Below are 16161 nucleotides of genomic sequence, written 5' to 3' on the forward strand. Positions count from 1 at the left end.
GTATTAGTCCAATGTGATAGCCCAATAAGGATAACTTTCGAGAGATTTCGAGGTGCTGCCATAGAATATGAATACATGTCTTCAACCTTCTGCTTTTTTCAGGCTGTGGTGCTTGAGGGAAACTACTGGAAAAGAAGAATAGAAGTAGTCATGAAAGAATATAACAAGTGGAGGATTTATTACAAGAAACGGGTAAGAAACACATCACGCTCTGAGTTTTTTGTGAAAAATAATAGTTCAAAGGCTGGATTAGCTTTAGGCTTGGTTCACATTCCTACGATTTTGCCACGTTTGCATGGGCACAGCACCCCATTTATTTGAATGGGCTGCTGTGCCTGTGTTTTCCTGCAGGAAAAAGGTCCCTGCACATTTTTTAAAAAGTTGGCCGCATGGAAACGGTATGGTGCTTTGGCACCACGCATTTCCCCATGCGGGAAACTGCACCACATTATTCAGTGTTCGGGGACGCCATTACCTGTGAATGTTTTTAGTGCAGCTGCGGGAACACATGCAATGTACATTCACTACCGCACCTGCAAAAATGTGAACTTAGACCCCTTTCTAAATATACTATGGTCCATAGGCTTCCCATTTCTAAGGCTAAAGTTGTGCATTGCTCATTAGCTGAATTACCCACTAGATGGAGCCCCTTTACCTCTTCACTTCATTGTTCAAAATGTAAAAGTTCCTTTAAAGGGGTTGTAAACCTTGGAGGGTGTTCACCTTAATGCATTCTATACATTAAGATGAAAAACCTTCTGTAGTGCAGTAGCCCCCCAGGGCCCCCTTTTTACTTACCTGAACCCGATCTTTCCATCGACAGGGATGAGCACAGCAGCTCCAGCCGCTGTCTCGGATCCTCATTGGATAGATTGATAGCAGTGCAGCCATTGGCTCCCACTGCTGTCAATCAAATCCAGTGACACGGGGGTGGGGCCAAGTCCTGCTGTCTGTGTCAATGGACGCAGCAACAGGACTCGGGAGCGCTCCCTGCATGGGCGTACCCTTGGAATGCGAGTCTCCGAGGGGGCATTCGATGCGGGGAGGAGCCAGGAGTGCCACTTGGGGACCCCAGAAGAGGATTGGGGCCACTCTGTACTAAACCCTTGCACAGAGGAGGTAAGTATAACATGTTTGTTATTTAAAAAAAAAAGGAGACCCTGTCACCAACTTAAAAAATTGCAGGTTGTAAGTGTTTACTGGCAAAATGTTTACTTTCCATAAACAATTTTTAATTGACTTGCAATGTGCCTTTGAACTTGCTAGAAAATTTGATGACTTCAGAAGTGTCGCTTTGCTAGCATAGCCCCCTCCCTTCTCGCATGTCATAGCTGCTGTGGGAGTTTATAATCATTGTCTGTGCTGTCCCATCTCTTCAGCCCCTCCCTCTACCTTTCTACATAACCTTTTATGTAGCTAGTGGAATAGAAACAAAGGAAAATACTTGACATCACATCTAGGATAGCTTCACCTAGCAATAGCCTCAGGACTTCTGGATGTCTATATGAAGCCTAGTACACACGGGCCAAATATCAGACAGCATCAACCTTTTTTCAATAGAAACCAGCTGACATTCTGGCCGTGTGTAGAGCAGCCGGCCCGACAGAGGCCAATCATTTGCCCGGCTTCTGTCAAAGGGGCATGACTGAAAAAGGTCTGCTGATGGGCTCCTGATCTGTGTTTTCAGCCAATGTCTGAGAGCGCTGACTAGAGTGTTCTGGCGAGGAGATCGCTGTACTAGCATTGGATTGTTAGTACAGCGGCTTCTCCTGAGCTCTTCAGTTTTTTCTTTTGTTCAGCCCACATGGTTGAACGAAAATAAACCACTAGTGTGTACCAGGCTTAACTCGTTATGCACCGCCCAACGCAGTTGTATTGCAGCAAGTTGGCTCCCCTGCGCGAATCCCTGTCATTGTACGTTGGGCACGTACACAGCGATTTGTGGGCACGCGGGGGAGCCAACAAGCGGGTCCGGCGGACGCGATGTCTGCTGGCCACCTGCGATCGCTCCAGAGACAGGCAGAACAGGAATCTGTCAGTGTAAACAAACAGATCCCCATTCTGTCAGAGGAGGAGAGACAGATCATCTGTTCATAGTGATTAGGAACAATGATCTCTCTCCTCCTCCAGTCAGCCCAGCCCCCATACAGTTAGCAACACCTCCCAGGTAACACACTTAACCCCTTGATCGCCCCCTAGTGTTAACCCCTTCCCTGCCAGTGACATTTATACAGTAATCAGTGGCTATTTTTAGCTCTGATGATCGCATTATGAATGTCAATGGTCCCAAAAAAGTGTCAAAAGTGTCCTAACTGTCCACCACAATGTCGCAGTCCCGCTAAAAATAAAAATCGCAGATCACTAGTAAAAAAAAATAAATAAATAAAAATGCCATAAATATATCCCCTATTTTGTAAATGCTATAACTTTTGCACAAACCAATAAAATATGCTTATTGCGATTTTTTTTTTTGGGGGGGGGGATATTTATTATAGCAAAAAGTAAAAACTATTGTTTTTTTTTTTTTAAATTATCTTTTATTGTTTAAAGCAAAAAAAATAAAAACCACAGAGGTGATCAAATACCACCAAAAGAAAGCTCCATTTGTGGGAAAAAAGGGCATGAATTTTATTTGGGTACAGCGTCGCGCGACCGCGCCATTGTCAGTTAAAGCGACGCAGTGCCTTATCGCAAAAAATGGCCTGGTCATTAAGGGGGCAAATCTTCCGGTCCTCAAGTGGTTAAGGGAGGCTTTTACAGATAGATACCATGCATAAAATACATTTAATGAACATATGATCTGACAGGAAGATTGTTGTAGAAATGAATGGTATGGTGACAGGTTCCCTGTAAGAGAAATATGGGGACTGCCATGGTACACCTACCTTTAGAGAATGCTAGTTTTCTGGCTTTTACTTTAACTCTCTGGCTACTTTCTGAGTCAGAAACGGGGAACAAGCATTCACATTTGCAGAGAAAATTTAGAAGTGCTTATCTGCATAATTGTTTTGGGTCAGTGTCATCCTGTATTGAAGTAAAAGTGTCAGCATGACAGCCAGACACCTAGCATTTGCAGCATGAGAACTGCTCAGTTGCAACTTCCATGCTTCATCACAGGATTCAGCGCAAACAGCAAAAATACACAGATAAAATACATATATGAAAGTTGGCTTTATCTGCCAAAGAATTTGTATTTGTGTCCATCCATTCCTCAGATTTATACAGCCATTTCACTCACACCACGGCCAGCTTTGTGATGTGACTTTCTCGCTATCCTGTGATTGTGAGCAAGCTGCTTGTAAGTAGATGTGGATGTAGGGCACTTGCTTAGTTCAGAGTTCTGCCCCTCCCTCTATCTAAGTCTGAGTGCTGCTTTAGGCTAGGTTCACACCAGTGCAAATTGGATGTAGGATCCCCGCATCCAATTCTCATGACAGGAGATTGTGACCGGCTCTCTTTGGAGCCGGTTCACATATCTCCGGGGTGGCTGCAGAGCGAATTGCACAGGGGTGCTGTGCGTCTTTGGCTCTGTTTCAGTCCCTGAAATTTGTCCCTGAAACGGAGAACAGGGACGCACCGGACCCCTGCTACGAGCCGCATCAGGCAGCAGTGTGAACCCAGCCTTACAGGGGGTTACAAAAGCATTAAGTCGGGTCACAAATACAAATCGTTGTTTTTATTATTGATCTAGAGTTCAGCATTAAACTAAACATATAGGATGTCAAGGATAAATCCATATTGATCTGACTTTACAACAATGTTTTTAGTTTTGCAGCTATTTGTTCCCCTGGTATTCTGCATTTTCTTTGGTTACTCATCATGCATTTTTTTATAAGATTTATGAGTTTTCACTACTTTATTACAACATTTCTCTTTTCTGAATGACATTCCCTTATTGCATTTAGCCAGTGTGATTCTATTATCATTTTTGTTTCTAGCTAATGCCTTCAAGTAGGGATATTCAATTAAAGTTAACAGAGGTCCAGTCAGTAAACTTTTCTTCCAGTAGAGGTCCGAAACTTGTGCTATTACTCAACCCCCTTTTCCATCACAGCCCCCGGCCCCCCTTTTGCATCACAGTACCTCCCTTTACATAGCAGCCTCCCTCCTTTATATTGCATCCCCTTTTCATCATAGTTCAACCTTTGCATTACATCACAGCCCCTTCTTTGCATTACAGTCCCCCCATTTACATCAGAAGTCCCCCCCTTACCTCACAGTGCCTTCCCTTTACATCTCAGTACCCCCTTTACATCACAGCTCCCCTTTTAAACACAGTCCCCTCTTTACATCACTGCCCCCTCACATCAAGATCCCCCATTACATCACCCCCCCCTTTTTTTTTTTTTAATAGAAGCCACCTGGGGGCGTGGCCTAGCGCGGCATGTGAACAGACCTGTTCACCGGAGCTCCCGCTGTTGATCCTGAGACCGATCCTTTCCTCGCTTGTCCAGACGCCCAAAAGTCACGGTACCGGTACCTACAGCCTCCCTGACATCCCAGGCCACAATAACAACACCAGACTGGGGCATGATGACCCGAGGGAACCGCGGTGAACAAGCGGCCTCGGCCGCGGCTGACTACCAAGATGGCGCCTGGTCATCTCAGCCTCAGAGAACACCACGAGGCCAGGAGAAGAAAACGGAGCAGGGGGGTAAGTCACAGAAACCCCCTAAGACTAAAGATCAGCCCAGGGACATGCTCTACTATGCCCAGAAGTTAACAGGCTCAGCAGAATCCACACAGAGCAGCACACAGCTACCTGCAGCTTCTATGGGACAGGCGGACAGGGGTGACACAGACAGGCCAGAAGACACTGACACCATGGAGTCTGTACCTGACCCTATGCCAGGCCTGTTTGATATGCAGGTGGAGGACACCCCCCAGCCCACGCTGAGTGAAATACTCCATGCAGTCCACAGATGTACTGCTTCAGTGGATGACCTTAAGGAGAAGTTTGGGGGGCTGAAGGAGACTGTCTCCCTCCTCCGGCAAGACATCCAGAAAATCAGAGAGAGAACCACGGCAGTGGAGGGGAGGGTCAGCGATATAGAGGACCAGATGCCCCACTTGAACAGGGATGTGAGGGGAGCCGCACAGCATGCACGCCAGGCCTTTGAAAAGACCGACGACATCGAGAACCGCCTGAGACGTAACAACGTCCGCATAGTTGGGCTGCCAGAGAAAGTTGAGGGCAGAGACCCCACGACATTCGTTGAGGAATGGCTGCAAAATATATTTGGCAAAGAGGCTTTTTCGCCACTGTATGCGGTGGAACGGGCACACCGAGTACCACCAAGACCTCTCCCGCCTGGCAACCCCCCCAGAGCGATGCTGGCCAGGCTCCTCAACTATAGGGACCGTGAAGTGGTTCTAAGGTTAGCCAGAGAAAAGGGGACTGTGCAGTTCAACGGTACCAAAATATCCTTCTATCCTGACTTCTCGGCTGAAGTGCAGCGCAGAAGATCTAAGTTTGCAGACGTCAAAAAAAGGCTACAGCGACTGCAACTCAAATATGCAATGCTGTTTCCCGCTAAGCTGAGAGTCACGGCCGGAGACCAGAATCACTTTTTTGAAACTGCACAGGATGCAGCAGCATGGCTGGACCAGAATGAACAGGATTTGCAACGCCGCAGACGTGAAAATGAGGAAGGCTGATCTCAACTAACCAACTTACCACATATATAACAGGGCGCATACATTCCACTTCTTATATTGCTCCTTAAACAGAGGACGTTTCCTTTTCATCCAGCGACAGCGATTGAACACCAAACCTTACAGAGCTCGGCACATTTTTTGTCTAACCAGTCGGGTGGGCTGTGAATGTGCCTCAGCTCCGCACAATACAAGTTGCCATTGTTGATATGGCTTGAGTTTGTGTGCCCTGTTGGCACGGTTTGGGCACATGGAGCCCCACAGTTTCTGATCTCTTTCCGCTGGGCACTGTCAGCGGGACCTGTTTTACAAGTTCTACTTCATCTATGGATCCATCATGTGCTTAGTGTCACCACACCATTGAGCTGGTTTATTTTCTGCAGGGATCTGTTACTTCTCCACTGCGTACTATGCCTCGTCGACCTGCCTCACGCCCCACACATTCGGATGGTCATTTTGCCTGCACGAGGACTGCGACTTGGAGGACACCGGGTGCAAAGCCAAATGACACAGGACAGGGACATGCCTATCAGAAACGGTTCATACCCTCGCTATGTCTGATACACCTATAGTGTCCTGGAACGTGCGAGGCGTGAATGACCCATTAAAAAGGACCATGATCTCTGCTGGGCTGCGAAAGTTTCACCCGGCCATAATAGGTTTGCAGGAAACACATTTGAAAAGCGACACAGTTAATTTTTTACAATATGCCTGGGTAGGTAAAGCCTATCATTCCACTTACTCTGCTTTTTCGCGTGGAGTAAGTGTTCTGATACACAAAGCCTTAGTGTACCAGGAACTTGACTCATTGATAGATATATCTGGAAGGTTTGTGTTTTTGCACTGTAAACTGTACACATTTACATTGATATTAGCCTTTGTGTATGTGCCCCCTCCGTTCTCCAGAGAGGTTTTGCAGCTATTAATCTCATATTTAGTTAACAAACCAGATATTCCGGTATTAATCATGGGTGACTTTAATTGCTACCTGGACCCAAAATTAGACAGACACCCCCCTGTACGGCCTCCTGGGGGCGGACGAGGCACAGCTCTAAGCCGTTTACTTACAGAAATAGGATGGATGGAAATGTGGCGTAACAGAAACCCAAGTAACAAGCAATTTTCTTGTTTCTCTAAGACCCATGGGTCGCTTTCTCGCATTGATTTATGTATAGGCACCCCAAACCTGGCTGGTAGTATATCTAAAATAGAATACTTCCCGCGAGGTGTCTCGGACCACTCCCCATTAGCTGTATGGCTAACTACTAGGCCCCCTAGTAACCTACCTAGAGCCCCCTGGAAGTTAAATGCCTTCTGGCTGAAACTTTTCACATCACAAGATAGAATAGCCGCCCAAATCCAGGCCTTCTTTAAAATGCATAAACATCTAACTAATACTCATCTGAAATGGGAAACCTTTAAAGCACACTTAAGAGGGACATTTATCCAGGAAATACAGAAGGTCAAACACAACTCCTCGGTCCTGTTACAACAGGCTGGGGACTTGGTGCGACAACTGGAATTGACATATGTTACCAGCCCCACCGACTCTGCCAGGGAGGCATGGATGTCGGCCCAGGACTCCCTGGACCGGCTGAGATCCTCCACAGCGGAGAAAAAGAGATTTTTCTCGAAACTGGCGTTCTATGAAGAGGGGGAAAAGACAGGCCGTTTACTTGCAAAAATCGCACGATCCCAACAGCAGTCACCGGCCATTGGGGCTATTAGAGCAGCCAATGGGAAAATAGTTAATTCTCCGGAGGTGGTTATCTCCGAGCTGGCGTCTTTCTATGGCGACTTGTATAAATTGGGAGATGCCTACTCGGATGCAGACCTTACTATGTACATGACAAAAATAGATTTACCCTCGCTGTCGGTGGCAGCTCGAAATCAGTTAGAGGCTCCTATAACCCTGGAGGAGCTACACACCGCGGCCTGCTCTTTTCCCACATGTAAGGCGCCGGGAGAGGATGGCCTCCCCATGGAGGTGTTTAATGAATATGGTGAACAGATACTCCCCGAACTATTAAAGGTTTTTAATACTAGCCTAGAGGCGGGTAGACTCCCCGAATCCATGACGAGAGCCAACGTAATCCTACTACTCAAACAGGGGAAGGACCCGGTTGACCCCGGCTCTTACAGACCTATATCTTTACTCCAGAGTGACGTGAAGATCCTAGCAAAGGTCCTGGCGCTGCGGGTCAACGGGGTCATCTCCTCCATTATACACCAGGACCAGGCAGGTTTTATGCCACAAAAGTCAACGGCTACAAATCTTAGGAGACTGTTCCTGAATATGCAGATGCAAGCGGATAACGGGGGTCAAAGGGCACTGTTGTCTCTAGACGCCAACAAGGCCTTTGACAGCGTTAGCTGGAGATATGTATGGGCAGTGTTGGAAAAGTTTGGCTTCGGTGCACGGTTTATAGCCTGGGTTAAGTTGCTGTATGCGTCCCCTCAGGCCAATATTAGAGTGACAGACAGGGTATCACACGCTTTCGCCCTGGGCAGGGGGACAAGGCAGGGTTGCCCTCTGTCCCCCCTGCTCTTTGCGATCGCGATAGAGCCCCTAGCAGCCCTGATAAGAGATAGTGCCCAGATACAGGGGTTCCAATACGGAAACCTACATGAAAAAATAATGTTGTATGCTGATGACATGCTACTTTTCTTGGGGGACACTGGTCGCTCGTTAGTGGAGGTGATGTCCATAATAAAAACGTTCGGTCACTACTCCGGGCTAACCATCAACTGGTCCAAGTCGGCTCTGATGTTGTTGGAAGGGGATCACGGGGTTGCACTCCCTGAGGGCTGCCCCATTCCCCTGGTCACTGGTTTCAAATACCTGGGCATCCAAGTGGCGCCCAGGATTGGAGACTACTGCGCTTTAAACATCTACCCCCTGCTTTCTCGTTTTCGAGATAAAATAAATACTTGGAACAACCTGAAGATGTCCTTGGCAGGCAAAGCCAACCTAATTAAAATGATCCTAATGCCACAGCTGCTATACTTCCTACATAATACTCCAGTAGTGATCCCACTTAAAATTTTCAGAATAGTGAATACACTCTTTCGTCAGTTACTATGGAACAACAAAAACCCCAGAATTAAGCTGGAGCAGCTGCAGCAATCAAAGGACAGTGGGGGGTTGGCAGTTCCCAACCCCTGGTTGTACTATATAGCGTCCCAATTGCAGCAGCTGGTCGGCTCTATGACACCAGAACCAAAAGGCTCGTCGGCGCGGCTGATGTTGATGGCGACGGGGGCAGAGACCATTCCCATGGGCCTTGAGGCACAGTTATTTGCAAAGTCCAACAAACAAACCCCTACACTATCACTAGTACAAAAAATTTGGAATAAGGTTAGGCAGCTTCAGGGGGTACAAGGCTTCACTGATTTTAGCCCAATATGGGGCAATCGCTCTTATACGGAGCTGGATAAATTATTACAAGGGCCAAGATGGCGCAAATATGGGGTTAAACTGCTACCACAAATATTCGCAAACGGTAATCTACTCTCCTTTACAGAACTGCAGGATAAATTTAACCTTCCAGATAACATGCTATATTCATACCTTCAGCTGCGACACGCAATTTTCACACAAGGAGACGCGGGGGGTTGGACGCTGTCACCTACACCGGTGTTTCATGTATTGCAATCCAGTAGCGAGACCAAGGGTATTATATCTCAATGCTATCAGATGTTATTAGTGAGGCACTTGCGAGCATACCCATGCAAGGCAATGCTGGCCTGGGAAAGGGACCTGGGTCGGATTACAGAGGAGCAATGGGAGGAGGCCCTGCAGTCTGTTCCCACTTGCTCCCTCAACGTTGCACAAAAGGTTTCCCAATTGTTTATAGCGTTAAGAGTACACTACACCCCAAAAAAACTATTTAAAATGGACAGGACGATAGACCCTCTATGTTCCCGCTGCCGTCAACAAGATGGGGACCTCATCCACCTTCTGTGGAGATGCCCGAAGCTCCACAGATATTGGAGGGAGGTGATGGGCACGCTCAATGAGGTATTTCAAACGAAAGTCCCCATAGAACCCATATGCTGTATACTAGGGGTCCTGGAAGATGAGATCCCGGAAGAATTGGTCAGGATCGCGTTCTCCAGAGCTTTATTTCAAGCCAGAAAGCTCATACTTATGGGTTGGAAGTCAGTGGAACCACCTACTAGTCGCACATGGGTGGAACACATGGGACAAACCCTCATAAGGGAAAAGTACATATATCAACACAGAGGGTGCCCTACCAGGTTTGAACGAATTTGGTCCAAATGGCTGGACACACCGGGGCTAAGCCCGAGAGAGCTAGTGATGTCCAGACTCTTACAATCTCTGTAAATAAAACGAGGAGGTGCAGGACAGTGTAAATATTATAAGATGTGCGGGTGGGGTAGGGGGGATGAGGATAATGTGTACTTGGGTTTGCAGAAGTGGCGTGGTGAGATGAAGAGCAAAGTTGAAATATACACTATATGTATGTACATGAAGGATTTCTGCTACAACAAATCTTATGTAATTGAAAAAAAATGGTGACATTGATCGATGGATAATATGTGAATGTTCAATAAAACCTTTTTTGATTTAAAAAAAAAAAAAAAAAAAATAGAAGCCACCTATTACATAGCAGTATCCCCCTTTACAATACAGCCCCCTTTTACATCACAGTCCGCTATTTACAATCCACCCCCTCTATATAGCAGCCCCCCTTTACATCAGAGCCCTCCCCCCTTTACCTTGCACCCCCCCTTCCTTTATATCAGTGTTCACAGTCCCCCTCTTTTCCAGAGCGTCCCAACTTTTCCTGTTAACAGCAGGGTTATTGGTTGCTAGGACCACCCTGCGTCGTAGCAACTAATCACCCGCTTGTTAACTTACAAAGTGAGGCAGCTCTTGTCCTTCCAGACCTGTTGCACCTCCAGGCCTCTGCTTTCCCATGAAGATGACAGTAGAGAGGACATACAGGCAGCTAAAAGGCACAGCTGCAGTGGTCCAGACAGAACTGTCACTCAGTCTGGGTTCAGTCCATCATTTAGTGATACCTGCCTTAAAGGAGTTGTAAAGGCAGAAGTTTTTTTTATCTTAATGCATTCTATGCATTAAGATAAAAAACCTTTAGTGTGTAGCCGCCTCCCCAGCACCCCCCTAATTACTTATCTGAGCCCTATCTCTCTCCAACGTTTTCCACGATTGTCTTATCCATCCAGGACACTCCTCCTGATTGGCTGAGACACAGCAGCGGCGCCATTGGCTGTCATTCAAAGTCAGTGAACCAATCAGGGGAGAGAGGGGGCGGGCCGGGTCAGGGCTCCGTGTCTGAATGGACACATGAAGCTGTGACTCGGCTCCAGTGCACCCATAGGAAGCTGCTGACCGTTGGGGCACTCGATAGGAGGGAGGGGACAGGAGCAGCAAAGAGGGACCCGAGAAGAGGAGGATCGGGGCTGCTCTGTGCAAAACCAACTGCGCAGAGGAGGTAAGTATGACATGTTTGTTATTTAAAAAACAAAAAACAAAACAATACTTTTTGGTTGTACTTACCTTCAATGAGAAGTGTCCTCTGTGCTGCTAGCTGCAGGTTTAGTTGAAATCTGAGGGGCCTAGAACTGTGAATTTATCTCAGTCCCTCATGATTGTTATAAAAGGTAAACAAATAAAGAGTGCACAACCTGTAATGTAAAGCATTTCTTGCTAACTTTCAGTGTAATTGAGTAGTCCTCAGTCTGTTTTGCATGGTTTGGGTTGGGTCAATCGGAGACACAACCTATTGATGACAATATTATTTTTGATATACCAGTGGTAAATCAATATTGCTGTTCCAAGAGTGAGCGTCATGGCTTTATAATGACATATGCTGAAGAATCATGATTTGTAGATCCAAGGCTGCAGAAAGTAATAAGAAATGTGTTTTTGTCAGGAAATGTATCTATTTTCTTGGAGACTCCTTTGCTCAACACCATATACATTATGAAGCTGGAGTTGGGCACTTTTGTATTAATTTAAATATGAAGCACTATAGCCTGAAATTCAGTAGGCAGTTTACTGACACCTTGTCAGGTGTTTCTCGGTTATTGGTATTGCCTCTTTTGACTGTCATTGTTTTTTGTTTATTGACTGGAGGTTTTAAAATGCATATTAGGCCCCTTTCACACGATCGGACCGTTCAGGTCCGCCTGTCAGTTTTGACGGCGGACCTGAACGGGCGCTCCATGTTAGCCTATGGAGCGACGGATGTCAGCGGAGACATGTCCGCTGACATCCAACCCCGTCCGATCTGCTAAAAGCAGACGGATGGCTCTACGTCCAGATCCATCGCTGGTGGATCAGATCGGGTGAGATCTGACGAAAACAGACATGCTGTCTGTTTTCATCCGATCCCTCCATAGGCAGCAGCGGCGCCTGACAAGCCCCTCCCCGCTCAGTGAGCAGAGAGGGACCTGTCATCCGCCGGCTCAGCGGAGATCAACGGACTGATCTCCCACTGAGCCGGCGGACCGAGGCGGGCTCCATGGAAACGGAGTCCGCCTCGTGTGAATGAGGCTTTATGCTCACAGTATAATTTTATATATTTTTATAATTTTTTTTTTTTGCTCCTTTTTGTTTTAGCTTAGGAAGCATCACCAGGATGGGAAGCCATTTCAAGAGAAAAAGGTAGGTGATAACATAAAAAAGCACACAATGGGGGAGATTTACTAAAACTGGTGCACACAGAATCTGGAGCAGGTATGCATAGTAACCAATCAGCTTATTGTCACTGCTTAAAGTAGTTGTAAAGTCACATGTATTAATTACTTTGATTCTCTCTGTTTTAGGTCCCTGTTCAGTACAGTGCGTGTGCTTTCATAAAATGATAATGCTGAACACTTTCTCTGCAGAGCCCTGCTGTCCTGTCATGTGACCTCCCTCTGCTTTCCTTCCCCAGTAAGGCTTAATGTACACGGGACATTTTTACAACCCCTCCTGAATGATTTAACTTGACAGATAATAACCCACGATTAAAACGGCCGTTTTGCCATGTTTACATGCCGCGTTTAGTGGCGTTTTGCTGCGCTTGCGTTTAAAAGCATTTGAAAAAATGTTTTTTTTTTTCAAAATGGCCAAAAATTAAAACGCCTGTAATCGAAACGCGCCTAAACGCGAGTTACCAAGTTACAGGCTGGCAGAGGGAGGTCACGTGTCTACACAGCAGGGCTTCTCAAAGAAGGTATTTAGCATTATAATTTTTTGAAAATACACACACTGTACAAAGCAGCACTGTACAAAGCAGTGAGAAGTCTGAAATATACTTGTACACAAATTCATAGACGCGGGTACAAACAGACTGGCAAACATTAACAGACAATAGTTTGACAAAAACAGACTTGTACAATACAAAAATTCCATGATTTTTTGAATCCCTTGTTTTCTGTAAATGAAGGCAGTAAAACTACCTTTAGAAAAAAACAGTAAATACTAAACTTTCCTGATCCCCATACCAACAAATTGAGTTCTCATCCCTGAAATCTACTGGGAAACCAACACTTCCAGGAGTGTCGATCTCCTGGTTTCCATGTAGCTCTTACTGGATCCTCTCTCAGGCCTGAGGTAAGAACCCCTGAATGCTGCAGGGGCTCATGAGATCGACACTCTCTGTTTTTTAGCAGATTGCAGAGGATAAGAACACATGAACAAGTGTTTAGCAGTGCAGGAACTGGGAAAGGTGAGTATTTACAGTAACAGGAAGTTTAATAATAATGTTTCTCAGCAGGTTTGATTTCAAAGCAGAGGATTTTGATGTATACATTTTTATACATATGAAGCAATAGTGCCCCATTACAGCAGCACATACAAGTGTGGTCCATAACTTTAAACAAGCCTTTCTCAACCCTTTTACCCCAGAGGAAGCCTTGAAATAATTTTCAGCTCTCAGGGAATCCCTTCTAAGATTAGTCCATCAGAAGTTATTAGGAAGATGTCCCCTACATTGTTGGTCAGTGGAAAGAATGTCCCCCTTATAGTGGTGGTTAGATTACCACCTGTGTACTCAGATAAAAAGACCATTGGTGTCATGCTACTTGGAGAGTGGGGATGGACCTGAAAATATGAATTCACCAGCAGATAGTAGGTAAGGTAGCCACAGCTCAAGGAACCACTAGAAACCTCTCAAGGAAGCCTAGGTTTCCATGGACACCTGTTAGAGAACCACGATTTTTCGTGGGCAATGGCTGGTGTTAGCGCTTTAATCATGCTTGATATGGTGTCAGGGTGATTGAAGTGCATTATTTCTATTATTACATTGTAGTAATAAATGAAATAGTTCAACTCACCATAATGGAGAATCAGTGGGAGCCCTGAGCGTGTCACTTGCCACTTCGCCGTCCACCAAATGCGGAATGTCACTTGCCACGCCACCTGCCACATTGCATTGGCAGCACTGGTCCATTTAGCACAGAGGCAGGCCTCTATGCAGTGGTGGGTTCCAAATGTGCCTTTGCAGGAGAGCAGTAATGCGGGGCAGGCAGTGAGAGATTATGTCATCTCTCTGCTCCCCGCCGCACCTCCGACACTGAGGCTGACAGAACACTGGCTGTGAGGGCGGAGGAGTGGTGATGCGGGCGGTGGAGAGAGATGATGTCATCTCTGCTTGCCCGCCCGATCGCTTCTTCCATCCACCCAGCTCTCTCATACCTGCTGCTCGGCTCTTTCATGCCGCCCACTCAGGTGTCTCATGCCGGCCGCCCGCACCCACAGCCCGGTAGTGGTCCGCGGAACAGGGGTTGACGACCCCTGCTGTAGACAGATAGATGCTTTATTGAAGACAGGCTTACTTTGGAGATGTTATCTTCCCCAAAGGTTCCCACAATATAACAGAAGCACAAACACCAAGGCAGCTGAAGACGCCATTGTGCATCTGTATCAAATCCAATGGCTTAGATCAATTTACAATATAGAAATCCACAGAAAAAAAAATCCCGAGCACACTTTAGCTAATCAGCAGAAAAAACTCTAATTACTGTATCTGAGTTCCCAACACAGACACCAGTAGAGACTGTTAAATCATATACAGTACAAAAAAAGAAATCATTCATTGGGAAAAGTATTAAACTGGAGCAAACTGAATCTGGAGCAACTGTTCATGGCAACCAATCAGCTTCTATCTTCAACTTGTTTAGTTAAAAGAGATGTATGGGAATGATAAAAAATAAAGAAAAAATCATACTCAATCACACCTAGGTGGGCTGCAGCACTGATCCCAGCTGCAGCTGCCCCCCCCCCCCCCCCCCGCTGGCTCTACCCCAAGAACTGAGCGATCAAACACTGCTGATGGCTCAGTTCTCCCCTTTCGCTCTGAGCACTGTCAGTCACTGGCTCTCTGTCCTACCCCTCTGCTCACTGGAGCACAGGGCTGTGGAGGGGGTAGGTGGGGCTGGCCCAGGCTCTCACCGGCATGTTGAGTGGCTGAGCCAGCTACCAGTCCAGGCAGTCCAACTGTAATGTCGAGATCTTTCCTGAGCCTGGACCGGCAGAATGGCTGAAAACAGGTCACAGGAGTGCAGAACGAACAGTCCTGTGATCCATAGGAAAAGTACAGCTAAAAAAGCTTTGGCTATACTTCTCCTTTAAGCTTTGAAAATGGAACCTAAAACCTTGGTAGTTTCAATGTACATCAGCTTCAAATTCTGGCTGTTCCAGTTTGATTAATTGTATAATAAAGTTGAGAGACACTGCTTTGTTCCTGCCAAACACTATCCTCAACAGCTGCAGATATTAGTATTGTTTTTTGCTGTACAGGTTGCCCCCTCGTGGAGAAGTAGTGAAATGTTTGCTGGATGCTCCCGAATAGAAGAAGTACGGGGAAAGGAAGATGATATGCTGTTTTTTTTGGATTTCTATTTGAATGATACATCTGACACTTTGTTCACCACAACTCATGGCCAACCGTCTTCCTATCACTATTCAGATTTTGGTATGTGCCACTTTTGCCACCGAGTTTTGCTTACCTTGTTAGGCTATTATTTGCACATATTGAACAAATTACTTTCTGGTCAGTGTCTTCTTTATTATTTTCTGTTTGTGTAATAACAGCTTTTTTTAAGGAAGCAGTGATGTATTTTTGACATTCTGTTTGTGACAGGTATTTTCATCACTACTCTTTTCTTGGTGCTAAAATTCACACAATAACTAAAATGTTAGCATATTAACTGATGTAATAAATGAGTTTATTTTTTCAGATTATTAATACATTTGTTTTAACCTACATTTCTTGCTAAATTCTGTTCCTGTTAAGTTTTTATTTGTTTTTGGAACAGGAAGTGATGAGAAATTTCTTCAGTGGGGACACAGACTGCAACAAAACACCATTTTCAGTAAAATGGGGAAGGGATTGTGAGCCACACCCTAAAAATTTACAGATGTTACTTTCCCTTATCTTTATTTCCAGATCCTTGTAATGTTACTTCAATAACCCCTGCAAGGGTTCCATTACTATGAACGTTGTTGTTCTCAATGTTGTAAGTCGC

At 45.9% G+C, this 16161-nt stretch overlaps 1 protein-coding gene across 1 annotated transcript in view; it reads left to right on the top strand.

Annotated features, from left to right (window-relative positions):
• Window positions 1-16161, top strand: part of MLXIPL (MLX interacting protein like) — a 257673-nt gene that overhangs the window by 128092 nt on the left and 113420 nt on the right. The window contains exons 4-6 of the mRNA XM_073616573.1: window positions 103-192; window positions 12269-12313; window positions 15434-15608. Of these exons, the coding sequence (XP_073472674.1) occupies window positions 103-192; window positions 12269-12313; window positions 15434-15608 (310 nt within the window). The remainder of the gene's footprint in view (window positions 1-102; window positions 193-12268; window positions 12314-15433; window positions 15609-16161) is intronic.

The sequence above is a fragment of the Aquarana catesbeiana genome, linkage group LG02 (genome assembly GCF_042186555.1).
Source record: "Aquarana catesbeiana isolate 2022-GZ linkage group LG02, ASM4218655v1, whole genome shotgun sequence".
NCBI lineage: Eukaryota > Metazoa > Chordata > Amphibia > Anura > Ranidae > Aquarana > Aquarana catesbeiana.